Consider the following 17,556-nt stretch of genomic DNA (forward strand, 5'->3'; position numbering starts at 1 on the left):
ACCACATAAAATAATGGCAGGGAATGGAGGTACAAATAATTATTAAAGCTAAAAGAGAGTTATTGGAAGTTACAAAAGCAACCGACAAAGAAGCTTTTTGAAGAATACAATTTCAATACTACTAAGTGGGTGCCTAAGAAGGCTATTAGTAAAGACCGAGGGGATGCGCTAGATGACTTGTATCAAAAGCTAGGGACACAAGAAGTAGAGAGAGAATTGTTTAAATTAGCAAGACTAAAGCGAAGAAGGGCAAGGACATAAACTAGATGAAGGTGTTTTAAGGACAGTGCTCAACATGTGTTGACGGGAGATGATGAGATCAAGGAGAAACAAAGAGACTACTTTGATTAATTGTTCAACAAGAACAAGGAGAATAACAACTTAAGATCTACACATGTATGTGAAAGATAGAAATTTTAGCTATACTCGTAAGTTGGGAGGTTAGAGGTAAATGATGCCATGAAAAACATGCGTACTGGAAAAGCTTGTGGCCCAAATAGTATCCCCATAGAGTTTGAAAGTGCCGTGGAATGGCTCACCTAGATATTCAATGCTGTACTAAGAATTGGTAGGATGCCCAATGATTGGAGGAAGAGTACCATGGTTATGATTTGCAAGAACAAAAGAGATATTCAAAGCTATGCGAACTATTGTGGCATTTGACGTATGAGTCATGCATTGAAACTTTGGGATAGAGTGAAAGAGCCTAGGCGTATGAACACAAGAGTGAAGAGAACCAATTTCTGTTTGTCTGGTGGATCTCCTTTGGATTGTGGTGCCAAAGTGCAAAAAATTTAGATATTTGGGCTAGTCGTTTCAAGATAATTGATTGATAGAGGAAGATGTTACTCATAGATTAAAATGGGATGGTTGAAATGGATAGGTGCTACAGGGGTGTCATCTGATAGAATTTTACCTACCAAAATGAAAGGTAAGTTCATTAGTCCAACATGTCCCCAAGATGAGGGCTGTGGAGATTTGGATGCTAAGTTGGATGTGCGGTGATACAAGATTAGTGAAGATTACATTCACCGGAAGGTGCAAGTAGCACACATGAGGAGAAAGTGCTAGAGGGACACTTGAGATGGTTTGAACATGTTCTGCGTCGACCTATAAATGCACAGGTCAGTAGGTGTAGAATTGTGGCAAGCGAGTGTTAAAAAAGTACACCTAAAATTATATGGAAGGGGTGATAGCTACTAGTTGACGATAGGTTTTTAAACTCGTATGAGACTTTAAATTTTTTTTATTGTTATAAGCTACCAAGCTAAAAAAGATTATTGTTATTATCATGTGTGTATTAATGTGTATATATTCAACATACTTTTATTTCATTTATTATGATGATGATATGAAAGAACTTACACGACGAAATAAGGATTTATATAACTGATCTCAACTTATTTGGGACTGTGGCGTAGTAGTAGTAGTTATTATTGTTTCATCCTCCTTCTCTAGAATCTCAATCTATGCGTGGGATATGCCATTACTTGCAAAGAATTCACGCTTATACATTCTTATATGACTTTCTATAAGAATCATAATTGCCAATTCTGTTTCCAGGGAGCTGTTCTTTTCATTTCCATCTCCTTATTTGCTGGGTCAATTTTAGCTCTTGGAGCAATAGTGTCTGCAAAGCCTTTGGATGATTTAGATTATAAGGGGTGGACTGGTGGTCGGAACAGTGTTACATCCCCTTATGCATCATCTGTTTTCCTTGGCTGGGCAATGGCTTCTGCAATTGCTTTGGTAGTTACTGGTGTGCTGCCAATTATATCCTGGTTCGCAACTTATCGGTTCTCTCTCTCATCTGCTATTTGTATTGGCTTATTTGCAGGTAATCCTTCCACTGTAATCTATCCTCTTCTCTTTTTTAAACTAAGAAATACTGTAATAGCCTCTCTGGTTTAAAACCTTTTGTTTGGTAGTTCATTTTATTCTCTTTGAAAAGCCTTTTACTCATAATTTATTTTCTTTCATCCCCGAAGCTGTTATTGTGGCCTTCTGTAGCGTATCCTACTTTGAAGTTGTTGGGTCTAGAACCGACCAGATTCCAACAAAAGCTGATTTCCTCGCTTCTTTGCTTCCATTGATATGCATTCCAGCAGTATTGTCTCTTGGTGCTGGTTTGTTCAAGTGGTATGTGATATTTATTTAGAATGTGCTTACATTATTAGAAATGCTATCTTAAAGATGATAGTGATTTTCACTCCGGAGTCATAATATCTGTAACATCTTCAGGAAAGATGACAATTGGAAGCTCTCTCGAGGTGCTTATATGTTCATAATTATTGGTCTTCTTCTTTTGCTTGGAGCCATTTCAGCTATTATAGTTACAATTAAACCCTGGGCAGTAAGTGATCAATCCTATTTGCTGTAGTTTTCATGTTTCGAACAGTTATTTGACATTGTATGTTTTTATTTTCCTTTTTGTATTTTAACAGATAGGTGCTGCATTCCTTCTGGTGCTTCTCCTTCTTGTTCTAGCTATTGGTGTTATTCACTATTGGGCGTCAAATAACTTCTATTTGACAAGGATACAAATGTTACTTGTTTGTTTTCTTGCATTCCTTTTAGCTCTTGCAGCATTTCTTGTTGGATGGTTTCAGGGTAAATACACTTCTCCTGTCTTAAGATGCTCAATATAGTTAATCTAATGTTTTGTGGTACTTGATAATTGATGGCAAATGCATCTTTCTGTTTCAGACAAGGCTTTTGTTGGTGCGTCTGTTGGTTACTTCTCATTTCTTTTTCTCGTAGCTGGAAGGGCATTAACAGTAAGTTGTACACTTACACTTAATAACAACAAATAAAGTATTTAAGTGTGTTGGATAATTTGTGCTTTTAGTCCCTAAATATTGACAAATTCTGATTTTGGTCCATGTATCTGTCACGACCCGAAAGTACCCCCTAGCAGTTAGGGCAACCCTTAGGTCGGAAACAATTGCGTACTTGACCTTTCGGAGGTCTTGTACTAGCCTTTTGCTATCATTCGTTACCTAAGACATGAAAAGTAGTGCGGAATTAAAACTTTTCACGATGTAATAATAATAAGGAAATATCTTTTATAAATACTAAAGAGTAGTTTCATCGTCACAAGCCAACTTAAAGACAACGTAAATATGTTAGGGAGTTACATTGAAAGAAAATACATAATAAGTCTTCAAAAAAGAACTAAAGAAGTAAAGACCATGGCCTCGAATATATGGGGACATATTTAGACTTGAGAGAGTCGATTCCCAAGCTTGCCTTCAGCTCTTCAACTTGCCTCCAACCTATACTTATAGATATAGTTATAACGTATAGAAAAGTATGGGGTTAGTACAAACACGGTTTAATAGAAGTAAGCTTTCATGCTAAATAAGTAAATCCTTCATGAATATAGAAGTAAAATAACATACAAGTCATAATTTAGCACATAGAATAAGACTTCCAAAATTTTAACACAAAGGACCACTTTACAGTGAACTCAAGAAACATATAGTGAACTCATTTCAAGCCAACTCACAATGAACTCATTCCTTTGAAGTTTCCCTAACCAAGGTTATCCTAAGAATCACTAAGGTACATGAAGGAACCGCCCATACAATTCCTTCAATGCACACCTAAGTGATCCTCAAGACTATCCATTATAGGCTTAATTCGTTTGGGGAACAAGTCCTTATCTTATAACTAGACATTGGAGAAATATACTTGCATTTAGAACTTCACATAGGTGCCCCTCTCCAAGTGGACTTGCAATCCCATACTACTACTCCCACAATGTGCTCCTTGAGGATTCCATGAGATTAGGTACACCACATTCATCATTCTTAAACTTCATTACACAAGACATAATCTTAAGATGCTTTCTTAACATTAGACATTAAATCACGTAACTTCACTTTCATTTCATAATGACACATTCATACATTAAATATAAAGACACACCAAGACTCCCCTTTCAAGTGTCTACTTGTTCAATGGATAAATAGCGTCTCATACCACCACCTACCCTAAGTAGTACACTGTTTAGAAGACTTAGTTCATTACATTCTTTTGTGGGGGATAGCTTTAACTGACATAGACCATGAGAGCTAGACATGGAATCCCGACATTAACCCCTATCGGATGAGGGATCCCTACTTGCCTAGGGTAAGGTCATCCTCTTAGCCTTTATTCTCCAATAGCTACACCTATGCGGGCGCATAGTTAAGGGATAAGGAGATTGCTTCTAAGGAACAAATTCTCTACTAACGAGGAGTACTGATCTCAAGAGGAACATTGGACACCACATCTCAACTTGGGAAGGGTATCCATCCTCCAACCTACATTCGAAAACTCTTGGGAAATAGTGAGGTTGCAACTAAACACTTCATCTCAACTCACGCAGAGTGTTACCCCAAATCTTCCCCATTCACATTCATTAAATTCATTCATTCATTCAAGTGTGTGTGTGAGCGCACCTTTCATATAATCACCATTTTCATAACATTGACTCCTAAACGTATTTATAACTTCATTCATTATATATCATATATCACATACTAGCATACTTCACATAAACATATACTTCACTTAGACCTAGTCTCTAACATACTTCACACAACGAGCTTCATAAAGCGCATCAACAATAACATCATCATTATCATTTTACTTGACATGCTATGCCTTCATGGCCCTATTCACAATACACTTGTACATTTATATTCATATACTTAAAGTAAACACCGCCACCAAAGGTGGACCATACCACACAAGAGCATTTCACGATAAGAACTAAACAAATATAACCAACTTACTCATCCAAGCTTTCACCACCTATTCACAATTTCTCCAATAATTCATCATAAAATAGCTTTTAGGGCAGTAGCTAAATCACAATTTAACCATAAGAAACCATAACTCTATCATTTTCTAATCATGCATATTAAACCCATTTCATAAGCTAAAAGTTGATAAAAAACATAAACATGGTTTCATTGAAGTTTCGACATTAAAGTCACCAACTAACACTAAAAACAACCTATTTGAATTCTTAAAACGTTTTCATGCAAAGACCCATGCTTGGAGTCAGTCAAAGATAGAGAAAGTTGGAGTTTGAAAGCCCTTTTTGAAATCATTTGGAAGTGGCTCCTTGAATGAAAGGAATTTCAAGGATGATTACCATACCTCAATGACAAGAAACCCACAAATTTTTGATGAAGAAAACGTCCACTACCAGCCCTTTTAGCCCGCCCTTGAGTTCTCGCTTCTATGGAGTTTGAGAGAGTCTTTCTTGATGGAGAGGTTTTGGATTTTTGAAAATGAAGTCTAAAATTTGGTCTTAGTGTTTGAACCCTCTTAAAATACCCTAAAAATATCAGCCATGTTTCATAGAAGACTTTGGGGTGAATTTAGTAAACACCCCAAGTCTTGGCCGATTCACTAGACAATTTCACAGGTGACCAATGACGGGCCATAGCAACGGGGCGTCGTCTGATCGACGGCCCGTCCTGCTAGGCCGTCGTTTGGTTTAAAGACTTGGATTGTGGGGCAAAGCTCCCCACCACTAAGCATGGACCTACGACCAGGACGATGGGGCGTCGTTCCATGCACGGTCAGTAGGTTAGGGGGCGTCGATTGCCCAGTTTTGGCAGCTTTGTTGCCAAGTCTTGGGTCCTCTTCTAGGATCCCTTGTTGGGTCCTAGGTGGAGTTGTACCCGGACGTGAAACCCCTATACATGGTCATCTAGGTCCTAGGGTCCCCTCACATCATTTTCAACCAAAACGCACACGTAAAACTTGCCAAAACATACTAAGACACACAAGCACTTTTTAAGGCACATCTTCCGAACGTCATGGACGTTTGACCTTTAAACACTGCCTCAAAACATCATTATTGACCATTTTAACACAAAATTAACTCATGAGACACATGCGAAGCTCTAGTTCAACCTAGTTCATTTAAGGGAGGTTACAATATCAATCTGGTTAAGCACATTTAGCCTTCAATTAATTGAAAGATACACTTTTGATCCTTCTACACGTGAGTCTACAAATTTAACAAATTATTAATTGTTAAACCATTTGAGGGCAAGAGAATTCTGTAATTAATTGTATAAAATATTTTCAAAGATGGATTAAAGACACATTTCTGTTAGCTCAAGGTTAAATATGCTTAGTGAAATATTACAAGGATAAATCATAATGAACTAATGACTCGGGGATCAAAACTGCAATCCTCCCAGTCGTGTTATTTATTTTTATCGTTTGCTTGTTAGAGTTGTTTATCTTGCCTTGTGGTCTTTCTTGCTTGTGAATTGGCTTTTGTTCCCAAAACCCTTTTTCTTTCAGGTCCTTCTTTCACCTCCTATAGTAGTCTACTCCCCAAGGGTGTTGCCTGTTTATGTTTATGATGCTCATGCAGACTCTGGGAAAAATGTCAGGTTTGTCAATTTCCTCTACTTGTTTAAGATTTACATTGTGTATAGCAGCTTGAAATGCATAGTTAAAGTAAATTGTGAACTCTTAACTTTAGAGGTACCCCAGTTTCTTCCTATGAATTTTTGTTACCAAGTATTTCTTCACTCAAGTTGCTATCAAAATTGCACGATTTGACAGCTAATTCTACCTGAAATCATTTGTTGACAGTGCTGCATTTCTTGTGCTCTATGTCATTGCATTGGCTATTGAGGGCTGGGGTGTGGTTGCCAGTTTGAAAATTTATCCACCATTTGCTGGTGCTGCTGTATCAGCAATTACACTCGTTGTGGCCTTTGGCTTTGCTGTCTCTCGTCCATGTTTAACACTCGAGGTTTGCTTCTATATCTTGGAATAACTGTACTGAATGAGCTATATAGACTTCCTTTTTTTGTGTGTTTGGTGTTTTTATCATGAACTCTTTTATACTATACTCAACATGGTAACCATGGAGATGAGTTTTCATAAAAGAACTTCAGCTTGATCTACTTCCTTTAGTATCCTGGTTTTTGCTGTCTAACATTTCTATAATATTAGATGGTGGAAGATGCTGTTCATTTTCTTAGCAAAGAAACCATGGTCCAGGCAATTGCTCGATCTGCTACGAAGGTACCACCATTTTTTATTACAGTAAAAGCTCTTTCATTCTTTTTTTTTCTCCTAGGTGTTACTTAGTGTTCTTTGTGCTATTGTTGTTTTTGGTCTCAATCCTATATGAAGGTGATCCTTGTTTTCAATTGAAAACAAAGAACTTTTTGCCATTAAATAGTTCATTGATTTGTTTTATCGTAATGGTCCCACCTTATTGCATGAGATTTGGATGGGGATGTCCCTAAACTGGGTTAAAAACAATATGGTGCTGTTAGATTGATGAACTTATTTGAACCTAAATCTTGAAATTTTTGGTGATTTCTTTTTTGTTCTTGATTTGAATCTCTAATTTGCAATTTGCTTATGTACCATTATTGATGTCATCAATGTGTTATGTATTTCAGTTTGATGGGTGTTCTGGGATGGTTCTATTTAATCTTGCTTGAGTGCATCAGTGCTCTACAGGTTTTGATTTCATTGATTTTGTATTTTAGTTATCAATTAGTTGTTGTTAAAATTGTGTTATTTGGTTGGTACCATTTATAAATATCAAATGGTCACAATGGATCCATAGAAGTCTGCCTGTTGAGATATGAATATCGTCTACACTCTGCTTGAACTTTGATGTGCTTAGTATAAGCATTAACACAAGGTTGCTTTTTTGGTGATACTTTTAGTTTGTCTTGAGAGTAATAATGATATATATATAATGAAACCTTCACGGTGATTGGTGTCTTCTGACTCTTGTACCTGTAAATTCTAGATAAACCTCTTGTTTTGTTTTTAATTTTCTTGCTGAATGTCAATTCTGTTAATGGTTTGCTCAGACCAGAAATGCTTTATCCGGAACATACTCTGCCCCCCAGAGGTCTGCCAGCTCAGCTGCTCTATTGGTTGGTGATCCAACAATGATGAGGGATAGGGGAGGCAATTTCGTGCTTCCACGAGCAGATGTCATGAAATTAAGAGACCGTCTTATAAATGAAGAACTGGCTGCTGGCTCAATTTTCTGCAGGTTAAGAAATAGAACACTTAGGCATGAAGCAACTAGTGATGTAGGTCACCGAAGAGAAATGTGTGCCCATGCTCGAATTCTGGCTTTAGAGGAAGCTATTGATACTGAATGGGTATACATGTGGGATAAGTTTGGTGGTTACTTGCTTCTCTTGCTTGGTTTGACTGCTAAAGCTGAGAGGGTACAGGTAACTATTTGTTGCAAACTACTTGTCTGCATTTTAGCTTCTCTATCTTCTTCTTCTCGTTTCCCTTTCCCCTTTTATGCTGAACATAGTATGCTTTGCCAGGACGAGGTTCGTCTGCGACTTTTCCTTGACAACATAGGGTTTTCAGATCTCAGTGCCAAAGACATAAAGAAATGGCTCCCAGAAGATCGTAGGCGATTTGAAATCATACAGGAGAGGTAAAAGTGTTCTCAGACTGTTCTGGTAATTCTGCTGCACTTGTAGAGTTAAGACTTCTTCCAATTTTGCTTAACTGGTGTTTGCAGTTACATGAGGGAGAAAGAGATGGAAGAGGAAATCCTGATGCAGAGACGTGAAGAGGAAGGAAGGGGTAAAGAAAGGAGGAAAGCTCTCCTTGAGAAGGAGGAACGAAAATGGAAGGAAATAGAGGCATCACTTATATCATCTATTCCTAATGCTGGTAATAGAGAGGCAGCAGCAATGGCAGCTGCAGTTCGTGCAGTGGGAGGAGATTCTGTTCTTGACGACTCTTTTGCAAGGGAAAGAGTTTCAAGCATTGCACGTCGTATTCGTGCTGCTCAGCTATCTCGTCGAGCACTTCAGGTCATCCCTACCCTCAACTTAAAGCGCAACTAAGATAACAAAATGTGATGCTGAAATTCTACTTTATGCCTTCACAAGTATGTCACGACCTAAACTAGGGAGTTGTGCCGGCATCCGCCATGGGCCCTGACTCTGTCGTAACAACCATCAATAAAATATGTATTGGGCCCCCCAAGCATCCCTTTGTCATCATTCAGTGCTTTGATAACAAAAGTCAAATACCCATGCAAAAGACCAAAGACATAACATGTCTAAGATGAGTATCTACCTAAGTCATCCTTACTTTCTGAAACTATATATACTTATCCACAGTGAGTCCGTGGAGCTTCAATGAGATACATTACATATATAGAAATGGGAAATAACCTTATATGTGATAATGACGGAAGAAAATGACAAGGTAAACCTCCACAACTCTAGTCTGGGTTCACCATCGAAAGTTATGAAACCCTCACTACCATTTGTTAGAATAGGTCTGAAACTGAATTTATCTTCTTCCTGTCACTCTTTTTACGATAATACATCAAAGCAATCACAAGCTTATCCCCAATTTTTTTTTCTGATTAGGTACTTAACCACATTCCTGTATGTTGATTTTCTTGTTTTTAAATCTTTCCTGTTGCAGACTGGACTTGCTGGTGCTGTGTGTATACTTGATGATGAACCCACCACTAGTGGCCGACTGTGCGGTCAGATTGATCCTTCTGTGTGTCAGTGTCAAAAAATTAGTTGCTCCCTTGCTGTTATGGTCCAGCCTGAATCTGGACCTGTTTGTTTGTTCGGCACTGAGTTCCAGAAGAATATTTGCTGGGAATTTCTTGTGGCTGGGTCTGAGCAAGGCATTGAAGCAGGACAAGTTGGGCTTAGATTAATTACTAAAACTGACAAGCAAACTACTGTAAAGGAATGGAGTATAAGTGCCACCAGTATAGCAGATGGAAGGTTCGCAAGCTTTTCCGCTTTGTTGTCATGTGAATTGCTGTGTAAAGATGGTTGTTGGAATTGCTTAGGACTTCTGTCTTGTATTATTTTCTGATAATTCAATGAATTTTATTTGAACACACCAAGGTGGTGCTAAATATACAAGATACAGTACATAAATTCCCTAAATTAAAAATGGAGGCGCGATACTTTTTTCTTTCTTGTTCCCTTCATTCTTGAGTCTTGAGTACACTCAGATGGCTGTCTTACATGTAAAAGCATTATTTTCCAGGTGGCATATCATAACTTTGACTATTGATGCTGATTTGGGTGAAGCAACTTGCTACCTGGATGGATATTTTGATGGCTACCAGACGGGGCTACCACTTAGAGTGGCTAGTTGCATATGGGATCTTGGAACGGATGTCTGGGTGGGCATAAGGCCGCCCATTGATGTTGATTCATTTGGGAGGTCAGATAGTGAAGGAGTCGAATCAAAGGTGCACATAATGGATGTATTTCTTTGGGGAAGGTGCTTGACAGAAGATGAGATTGCGGCTCTTCCTGCGGCCATGGGTTCTGCTGAGTACAGCATGATTGATCTGCCGGATGATAATTGGCAATGGGCAGATTCTCCAACTAGGGTTTGTGTTTTTCAGTGCAAATGATTTGTTTCCAGCAATACATCTAATTGCTATTATTTGTTGATAAAATGGTCCGTAGGTCTCCGTCGCTTTATTTTGTAGATACTCAAGGTCTAGATATTTGAAGTATTTTATTCTTACGATCGAACTCTTTAAGAAACCAGACTGGTGGAGTTGATTGATATTTTTGCTGTTGCTAATTTCAACATATCAGGTAAACTTAAAAGGAATTGCCTGTCTTTTGGAATTTGTCTCATGGCTGCCACTTGGTTCTTCTTGCTTAGGTTGATGGTTGGGACAGTGATCCTGCGGATGTAGATCTTTATGACAGAGATGATGTAGATTGGGATGGGCAGTATTCAAGTGGGAGGAAGAGAAGGTCAGATCGTGATGGAGTTGTGTTGGATGTGGATTCGTTTACTCGAAGGTTGAGGAAGACTCGAGTAGACTCACAGAAGGAAATCAATCAACACATGCTTTCAGTGGAAATAGCTGTGAAGGAGGCTCTTTTAGCAAGAGGAGAATCACATTTCACTGATCAAGAGTTTCCTCCCAATGACCGCTCATTATTTGTGGATCCAGACCATCCTCCATCTAAATTGCAGGTGAGTGCATTGGCAGCACTTTGCTCATAGTTATATTGGTTTTCTGATTTTCTAGGTTCGATTATGATGTGTGGTGTGTTAGCTGATATTAGTTCATCCCAGGTTGTTTCTGAATGGATGAGGCCTACTGATATAGTGAAAGAGAAGCATATGGATTCTCACCCATGCTTATTTTCTGGAGTAGCAAGTTCTTCAGATGTTTGCCAGGTTCTGATACTCTTGTTTCACACTGTTTACTCAAAGTATCCCCTCCTGCCTCCTCTTTTCTTTTTCTTTTTCGGGAGGCAGATCTCAAGTAGGTTGCTAGTATTGTTTTTATAGATCAGTTGCTCACTGTGATGCTGTACTATTTAATCAGGGGCGTCTGGGTGATTGCTGGTTTCTAAGTGCTGTTGCTGTGCTAACTGAGGTTTCACGAATATCAGAAGTCATAATTACACCAGAATACAACCAAGAAGGAATATATACAGTTCGCTTCTGCATTCAGGTTAGACTGCTGTTGCTGTGCCTGTAATGTGTTCTGAAAAATAGCATAGAATCATAATTTCAAAAAAAAAAAAAAAGAAGCATAGAATCATCATAGTGCCCACCAGACTTGAACGTGCTGGATTTTTTCAATTGATTTAATTCTAAGTTGTTTTAACATGTCTCTTGAACTCTGAACAGAAGAAAACTAGAACAACACTCTGGAAGCGATACATTTCCTGTGTTCAAAATTTGGGATCTCTGAGTTCATAGAGATGACCCACTAGCAACTAGGATTATAGATTTGGAGGGATAGATCATCTGAAGAAAAAAGAAAGAGAACATTTGGAAGTGGAGAGTGTGAGACCTTGAACTTTTTCATTAATTAGCTTTTTTCTAGTAGATCATGAAAAATTCCAAGATCAGTAGACATCTGCACCAAAAAGTGTAGTGCATATTGGTATTTTCTCTGATTGATCTAAGATTTTCCATATTGGCTCTATTTTACTGGTGTGCTTACGATATAATATTATGGGCATAGGGTCCTTTGGGTGCAAGTTTCAGCCACAAAATGTGATGTAGAAGCTGAAGCAAGACTGCTAATATTCATCCTTCCCCTTTGAGTTGATTTATGTCATCTATGTTTTGATCTTTTGTTAGTCAATATTATGGTGTTTTGAAGTTTAACCTCTTCCTCTCCTTTTTTGGGTACAACAACAACATACCTAGTGTAGTCTCACAATATGGGATCTGGGGAGGGTAGAGTGAGGGTAGAGTGTACACAGACCTTTCCCTTTTTGGATAAAGAAAGGAAAACTGTCAGTCAATTGGGAATTTTGTGTCTTCTTCTTCTCCTGGATCAGAGTGGCCCATCAAGGGAGCAAGTGTGGATAAGGGCCTCAATCTGGTCATTGCCCTAAATTTCCTTTTTCCTTGCTCACATTGTAAACCTATGTGAAAAAAACATTTTTTTCCTTATGCACATATGTAACTAATTAGTGTTTACTAATACTGCAACTGTTATTTATTACTGCTGCCGGGCTTGGGGAAAAGCACAACTATTCCCAGAGTCTCACTTCTCCCATCAATGGTGCAATGAATCCATGTATACAGTACCTTTCCTTGAATTTTGTACCTTTTGCATGTTGACATCAAAGACATGGTCCATTTGACTTCCACATGGGATGATGCTACCTTTCTATGTTAATCTCCTTGGATGTTGTATCCTAAACTGATGAGAGTATCTTAGTTGATTTATATACTTGTTCCTATGAGAAACAAAAAAACATGGTTGCCTTTTCTGAAAAGATCACTAAATCAAGTTAATCCTTGTCACTCTATTTATTTAGGGGGAATGGGTCCCTGTTGTGGTAGATGATTGGATTCCATGCGAGTCACCTGGTAAACCAGCATTTGCCACCAGTCGGAAGGGTAATGAAATGTGGGTCTCCTTGTTAGAAAAAGCTTATGCAAAGCTTCATGGATCATATGAGGCATTAGAGGGTGGGCTTGTGCAAGATGCTCTTGTAGACCTCACCGGAGGTGCTGGTGAGGAGATTGACATGAGAAGTTCTGAGGCACAGATTGATCTTGCTAGTGGAAGACTCTGGTCTCAGCTGCTGCGCTTCAAACAAGAGGGTTTCCTACTGGGCGCTGGTAGTCCTTCTGGTTCAGATGTGCATATCTCCTCCAGTGGTATTGTCCAAGGTCATGCCTATTCAATATTACAGGTAGAAATTCAATCCTTCTTCTTATGACTTATCCACCTGCCAAGAAAATTTCAGCCACACATTCATCTTTTGTATGTTTTACTGCTCAGGTACGAGAAGTTGATGGTCACAAGCTTGTTCAGATCCGGAATCCATGGGCCAATGAAGTTGAATGGAACGGCCCTTGGTCTGATCCATCACCTGAGTGGACCGACAGGATGAAACACAAGCTTAAGCATGTCCCACAGGTTGCTCCTGTCCCCCCCCCTCTTCCAAATTACTGTTTTTTGACATTGACTGAGATTTTACCTAGTGAATTTTCGTGTAAGAACCAGAGTTTAGGGAAAAGGATAAAGATTCTTCTGCCTAATTTCACTTTTGGGATACCTCTGGATTGAGTAACTCCTGATAGTTTATCTAGAGACCCCATCTTATTTGTTTTTTTGGGGGTGGTTTGGGTGGGGAGGTAGAAGTAAGTTAATTGAGAGTGAAGAGTAAGAAAATCATCTTCATTGTTGTTCATTTTTTTGATTCTCAAAAAAGGAAATGAGTAAAGAAAATTATGAAGATTACTCTCTCTCTACATATATTTATTACTATTTGTTTCAGGAGGTATGTCTTGACTAATGCGTTTGTTTCAAACAAAAGCATATATGTTTCTATGATCAATAATTTTTATACGCGATTTTTTACTTTATAACAATTAACTTGTTTTTTTAATTCCCATTTGTTGCTCAGCCAATTGTATGCCCTTTCTCTTGGTAGCCCATTTTCCCTAGTTTCTTGCTTTGCACAATCCCTCACTGTTGGTCATGTTTTATGTGCAAAAGTTCGAGCAAAATGCAGATCATCTCCTATTGCATTGTCAAGAACCAATCGATTGTGGAGGGTGGTTCTTAACTGGTTTGGGTTGCACTGGGTGATGTTGTGCACACTGAAGGAGGAAGAGAAGTCCAAGCCGCTAAGGGGGATGCTTTTTGTTTGATTCAGCTCCCCACTCCCTTCTTAGAACTAGAACCTATTGAGGGGGGCCTCGGCCCCGGAAGAGAAGAGTGGCCGAGTGACTGTAAATCTGTTGAAGTTTTTCTACATAGGTTTGAATCCTGCAATCTTGCCCCTTTATCTATTAGGTGGATTTTTTGGAACGAGTGAAATAGGATAGAGCTTGAAGGAGTTGAACAAGAGATTATATGATTGCAAAGAAAAGGCATGCTTGATGTGAAAGAAGTGTAGTTCACATGGTTTCTGGGACCAGAATAAGACTAGAATCTGTTTGTTCTTTTCACGGTAAGTTATTTATTTGCAAATTAAATGGTGAGAATATAGATTTTTTTGTAAGTTATTTCTGGTCAGTTTCCATTAATATTTTTGAGTTGATAGGTATCTACAGTTAAGTAATAATTATCAACCCAATTATATAAATGGAGTAGTTAAAGTGACATGACAAAACTAATAATCTAATTTATGGTACCACTAAAGAATTGCTATACTGCTTTGCAAACAGCGAAACTGCTATCACACTGTTCTGTGAATAGTAATTCTTTGCCACCCTCCATTATTGTAGAAAATAGCTTGAGATATTGTGGCAGAAAAAATATTATTAGTGGAATACCAATCGCTAGACAGGGTTGAATGGGAGGATCAATGATGGAATGTAAGGAACAGTGAAGGATGTTCTATTCAGCTGGGCCGTTGGAAGATGGAAGAGGAGAAACATGGTGGGATTTTGCTCCAATTACTCTTATATAGGTAGTTTCATGATGAAATAGGAGAGCTTTTGAAGGAAACAAACTTTTGATGTTGTACATGTGAAGAATAGTCTGTTACCTTTAATTTCATTTTGGTGCACCCATAAGATTCCTATTTGTACTGGAAATTGGTTTTATTTTTTTGTAGAGGACCATTCATTTTGTATGCTCTCTGTTTTTTTGGTAGATCTCTTGTATGTGGAAGTTTCCGGTTGTGTTAATAATCACCTTTTACAATTGCTTCTGGAGGGACGAGAGAACCCACTTATCTGATTCTGTTTCCTTGGGTTTTCCACATTCTGGTCCTTTTGTTCATCAAGACAAGGACTGAAGGGTTATGCTTATACAGCTTTTTACTGGATGTTGCTTATTTTTCCTGTTTTGTTGTAAACAGGCAAACGATGGAATTTTCTGGATGTCTTGGCAAGATTTCCAAATACATTTTAGGTCTATATATGTTTGTCGTGTCTACCCACCAGAGATGCGCTACTCTATCCATGGTCAGTGGAGAGGTTACAGTGCTGGAGGCTGCCAGGACTATGACACATGGCATCAGAATCCCCAATATCGTCTAAGAGCAAGTGGTCCTGATGCTTCCTTACCCATTCACGTTTTTATCACCTTAACTCAGGTTCAGTATTGTGATTAATCTGGAATAGAGTTGTTGCATATTGACATTAACTTTTTGTTGATCAAATAAACTAATCAGAACGCTATTTTAGGGTGTGAGTTTCTCAAGGACAACAGCTGGTTTCAGGAATTATCAATCAAGCCATGATTCAATGATGTTCTATATTGGGATGAGGATACTGAAAACTCGTGGTAGACGTGCTGCATATAACATCTATTTACATGAATCTGTTGGTGGGACAGACTATGTCAATTCTCGTGAAATATCATGTGAGATGGTCCTAGATCCCGACCCAAAGGGTTACACAATAGTGCCTACTACAATACATCCTGGTGAAGAGGCACCTTTTGTTCTCTCTGTTTTTACTAAAGCTTCGATAAGTCTTGAAACTTTATAATTTTGCATTGATGGCCCAGTTTGGGTTTGAGCTCTTGATCATTACTTGTGGGTCCCAAGCATCTCCCCAAAAAGATTCTGTGTGGACTTCATATCTGTCTAAGAGCTGGTTGAGTGATAAAGTTGCAGTTGAAATGCTCGGTAAGTTCCTTCATTTAACCTAGTGCACTCCCCTTTTTCCATGGGCAAGAAATTGTCTGATGCATTTCATTCTCTAAGATTCTGTCTAATCTTGTGATGTTTGGATTGGTAGGCATACCTAATTTTTCCCCCTCAACCATTAACAGGTATAGAAAGAGGAGAAAGGATGTTCTGTCCTTTGCAAATGAATGAAGCAAGCTCTGCTTTGTTCTGGGGACCCATGCTTGCTAAATCTCATTCATGCATGGTGGCTGGAAGTCTCTAAGCCAATAGAAGGAAGATGGATGGTCCATTGATTCTAGTCTTCACGTGGTCTAGAAAGAGGGTTCTCGGGGATTAGACACTGTACATGAGTAGATGTAAGAAGATAGGATTTAGTTATGTAAATGAGGATTAACAAAAAGGAATAGATTTTTTTTTTGGGGGGGGGGGATAGATGTTAGGAATGCCCTGTTGGATGGGTTATAGTTCAGCGTGTTGGATATGGCTGAAAGATTAACTGAAGTTCAGCATCAGTTTTGAACTACTTGTAGACATCATCTCATTAATTGTAAAAAGGGAACATTTTTATCATTAATAGAATTAATTATCCTCTATGTACAATCTTCAGTAGTGTTTTGTGAACTTACGGTGGGAAGTAACAACGAAACAAGGAACTGGTTGCTCCTTGACAAGAGAGTCCTTGGAAGTACGATAGCGGTAATATTTTTTATTTTTGTTAGGAAGGCAGTCAGGATTGTTTGCTACGCTGTCATGAGTGGACTTAAAAAAGTTTGGCCTCAAATAAAGTGGGTCAATCATATTAAATGCACTAGGAAGTTGAAATGATTTTGTATTTTTTGTTCCGTGGCTCATAAATTTAGAAAAAGAGGCGCATCATTTATGTTCACTAGATTGTCACGAATGAATTTGGCGTTTTTGACATCGGAATTCGGATAACCTCAAAAATGGTTCGCTATGGCACACGAAAATCGTCGAGATAGGGGTATGCTCGCTTCGGGGCTCGTTTGACCTTGAAAATGGGTTGGAGTGACCATGAGGTCCAACCAAATACATAGCCAATGTCTAGACGGACGTCCACATAAATAATTGACATTTTTACGTCGAAATTCAGATCACCCAAAAAATGATTTGCTATAGCACACGAAAATCGTCTAAATGGGGGTATGTGCACTTCAGGCTCGTTTGACCTTGAAAATTGGCCGGACTGGCCGTGATGGCCAACTGGCTGCATAACCAAGGTCTTGACAGACGTCCACAAAAACTTTTTGCATTTTTGAAGTTGGAATCCAGATTACCCAACAAATGGTGTGCTATAGAGCTCCAATGGGTCGGAATGAGGGGTATGCTCGCTTCGGGGTTCGTTTGACCTTCCAAATGGGTCGGACAAGCCGTGATGCCCAACCGTATGCATAGACAAGGTCTTGACGGACATCCACGAAAAAATTTGGTATTTTTA

The 17,556-nt window shown here is 38.7% G+C and overlaps 1 protein-coding gene across 3 annotated transcripts in view; it reads left to right on the forward strand.

Annotated features, from left to right (window-relative positions):
* Positions 1-16,693, forward strand: part of LOC101266917 (calpain-type cysteine protease DEK1) — a 32,243-nt gene extending 15,550 nt beyond the window's left edge. For 2 of the 3 annotated variants that reach the window (XM_069292666.1, XM_069292668.1), the window contains 21 exons: positions 1,564-1,837; positions 1,989-2,139; positions 2,242-2,353; positions 2,445-2,610; positions 2,707-2,777; positions 6,316-6,407; positions 6,613-6,775; positions 6,979-7,050; positions 7,860-8,234; positions 8,337-8,452; positions 8,540-8,837; positions 9,463-9,779; positions 10,051-10,402; positions 10,687-11,007; positions 11,110-11,214; positions 11,366-11,494; positions 12,822-13,202; positions 13,292-13,429; positions 15,324-15,560; positions 15,652-16,097; positions 16,244-16,693. In XM_069292666.1, coding sequence (XP_069148767.1) covers positions 1,564-1,837; positions 1,989-2,139; positions 2,242-2,353; positions 2,445-2,610; positions 2,707-2,777; positions 6,316-6,407; positions 6,613-6,775; positions 6,979-7,050; positions 7,860-8,234; positions 8,337-8,452; positions 8,540-8,837; positions 9,463-9,779; positions 10,051-10,402; positions 10,687-11,007; positions 11,110-11,214; positions 11,366-11,494; positions 12,822-13,202; positions 13,292-13,429; positions 15,324-15,560; positions 15,652-15,957 — 4,176 coding nt within the window. In that variant the 3' untranslated portion in view covers positions 15,958-16,097; positions 16,244-16,693. Of the gene's footprint in view, positions 1-1,563; positions 1,838-1,988; positions 2,140-2,241; positions 2,354-2,444; positions 2,611-2,706; positions 2,778-6,315; positions 6,408-6,612; positions 6,776-6,978; positions 7,051-7,859; positions 8,235-8,336; positions 8,453-8,539; positions 8,838-9,462; positions 9,780-10,050; positions 10,403-10,686; positions 11,008-11,109; positions 11,215-11,365; positions 11,495-12,821; positions 13,203-13,291; positions 13,430-15,323; positions 15,561-15,651; positions 16,098-16,209 lie in introns of all 3 variants that reach the window. The other variant, XM_069292667.1, reaches the window with a different exon arrangement.
* The last annotated feature ends 863 nt before the right edge of the window (positions 16,694-17,556 follow it).

The sequence above is a fragment of the Solanum lycopersicum genome, chromosome 12 (genome assembly GCF_036512215.1).
Source record: "Solanum lycopersicum chromosome 12, SLM_r2.1".
Classification (NCBI taxonomy): Eukaryota; Viridiplantae; Streptophyta; class Magnoliopsida; order Solanales; family Solanaceae; genus Solanum; species Solanum lycopersicum.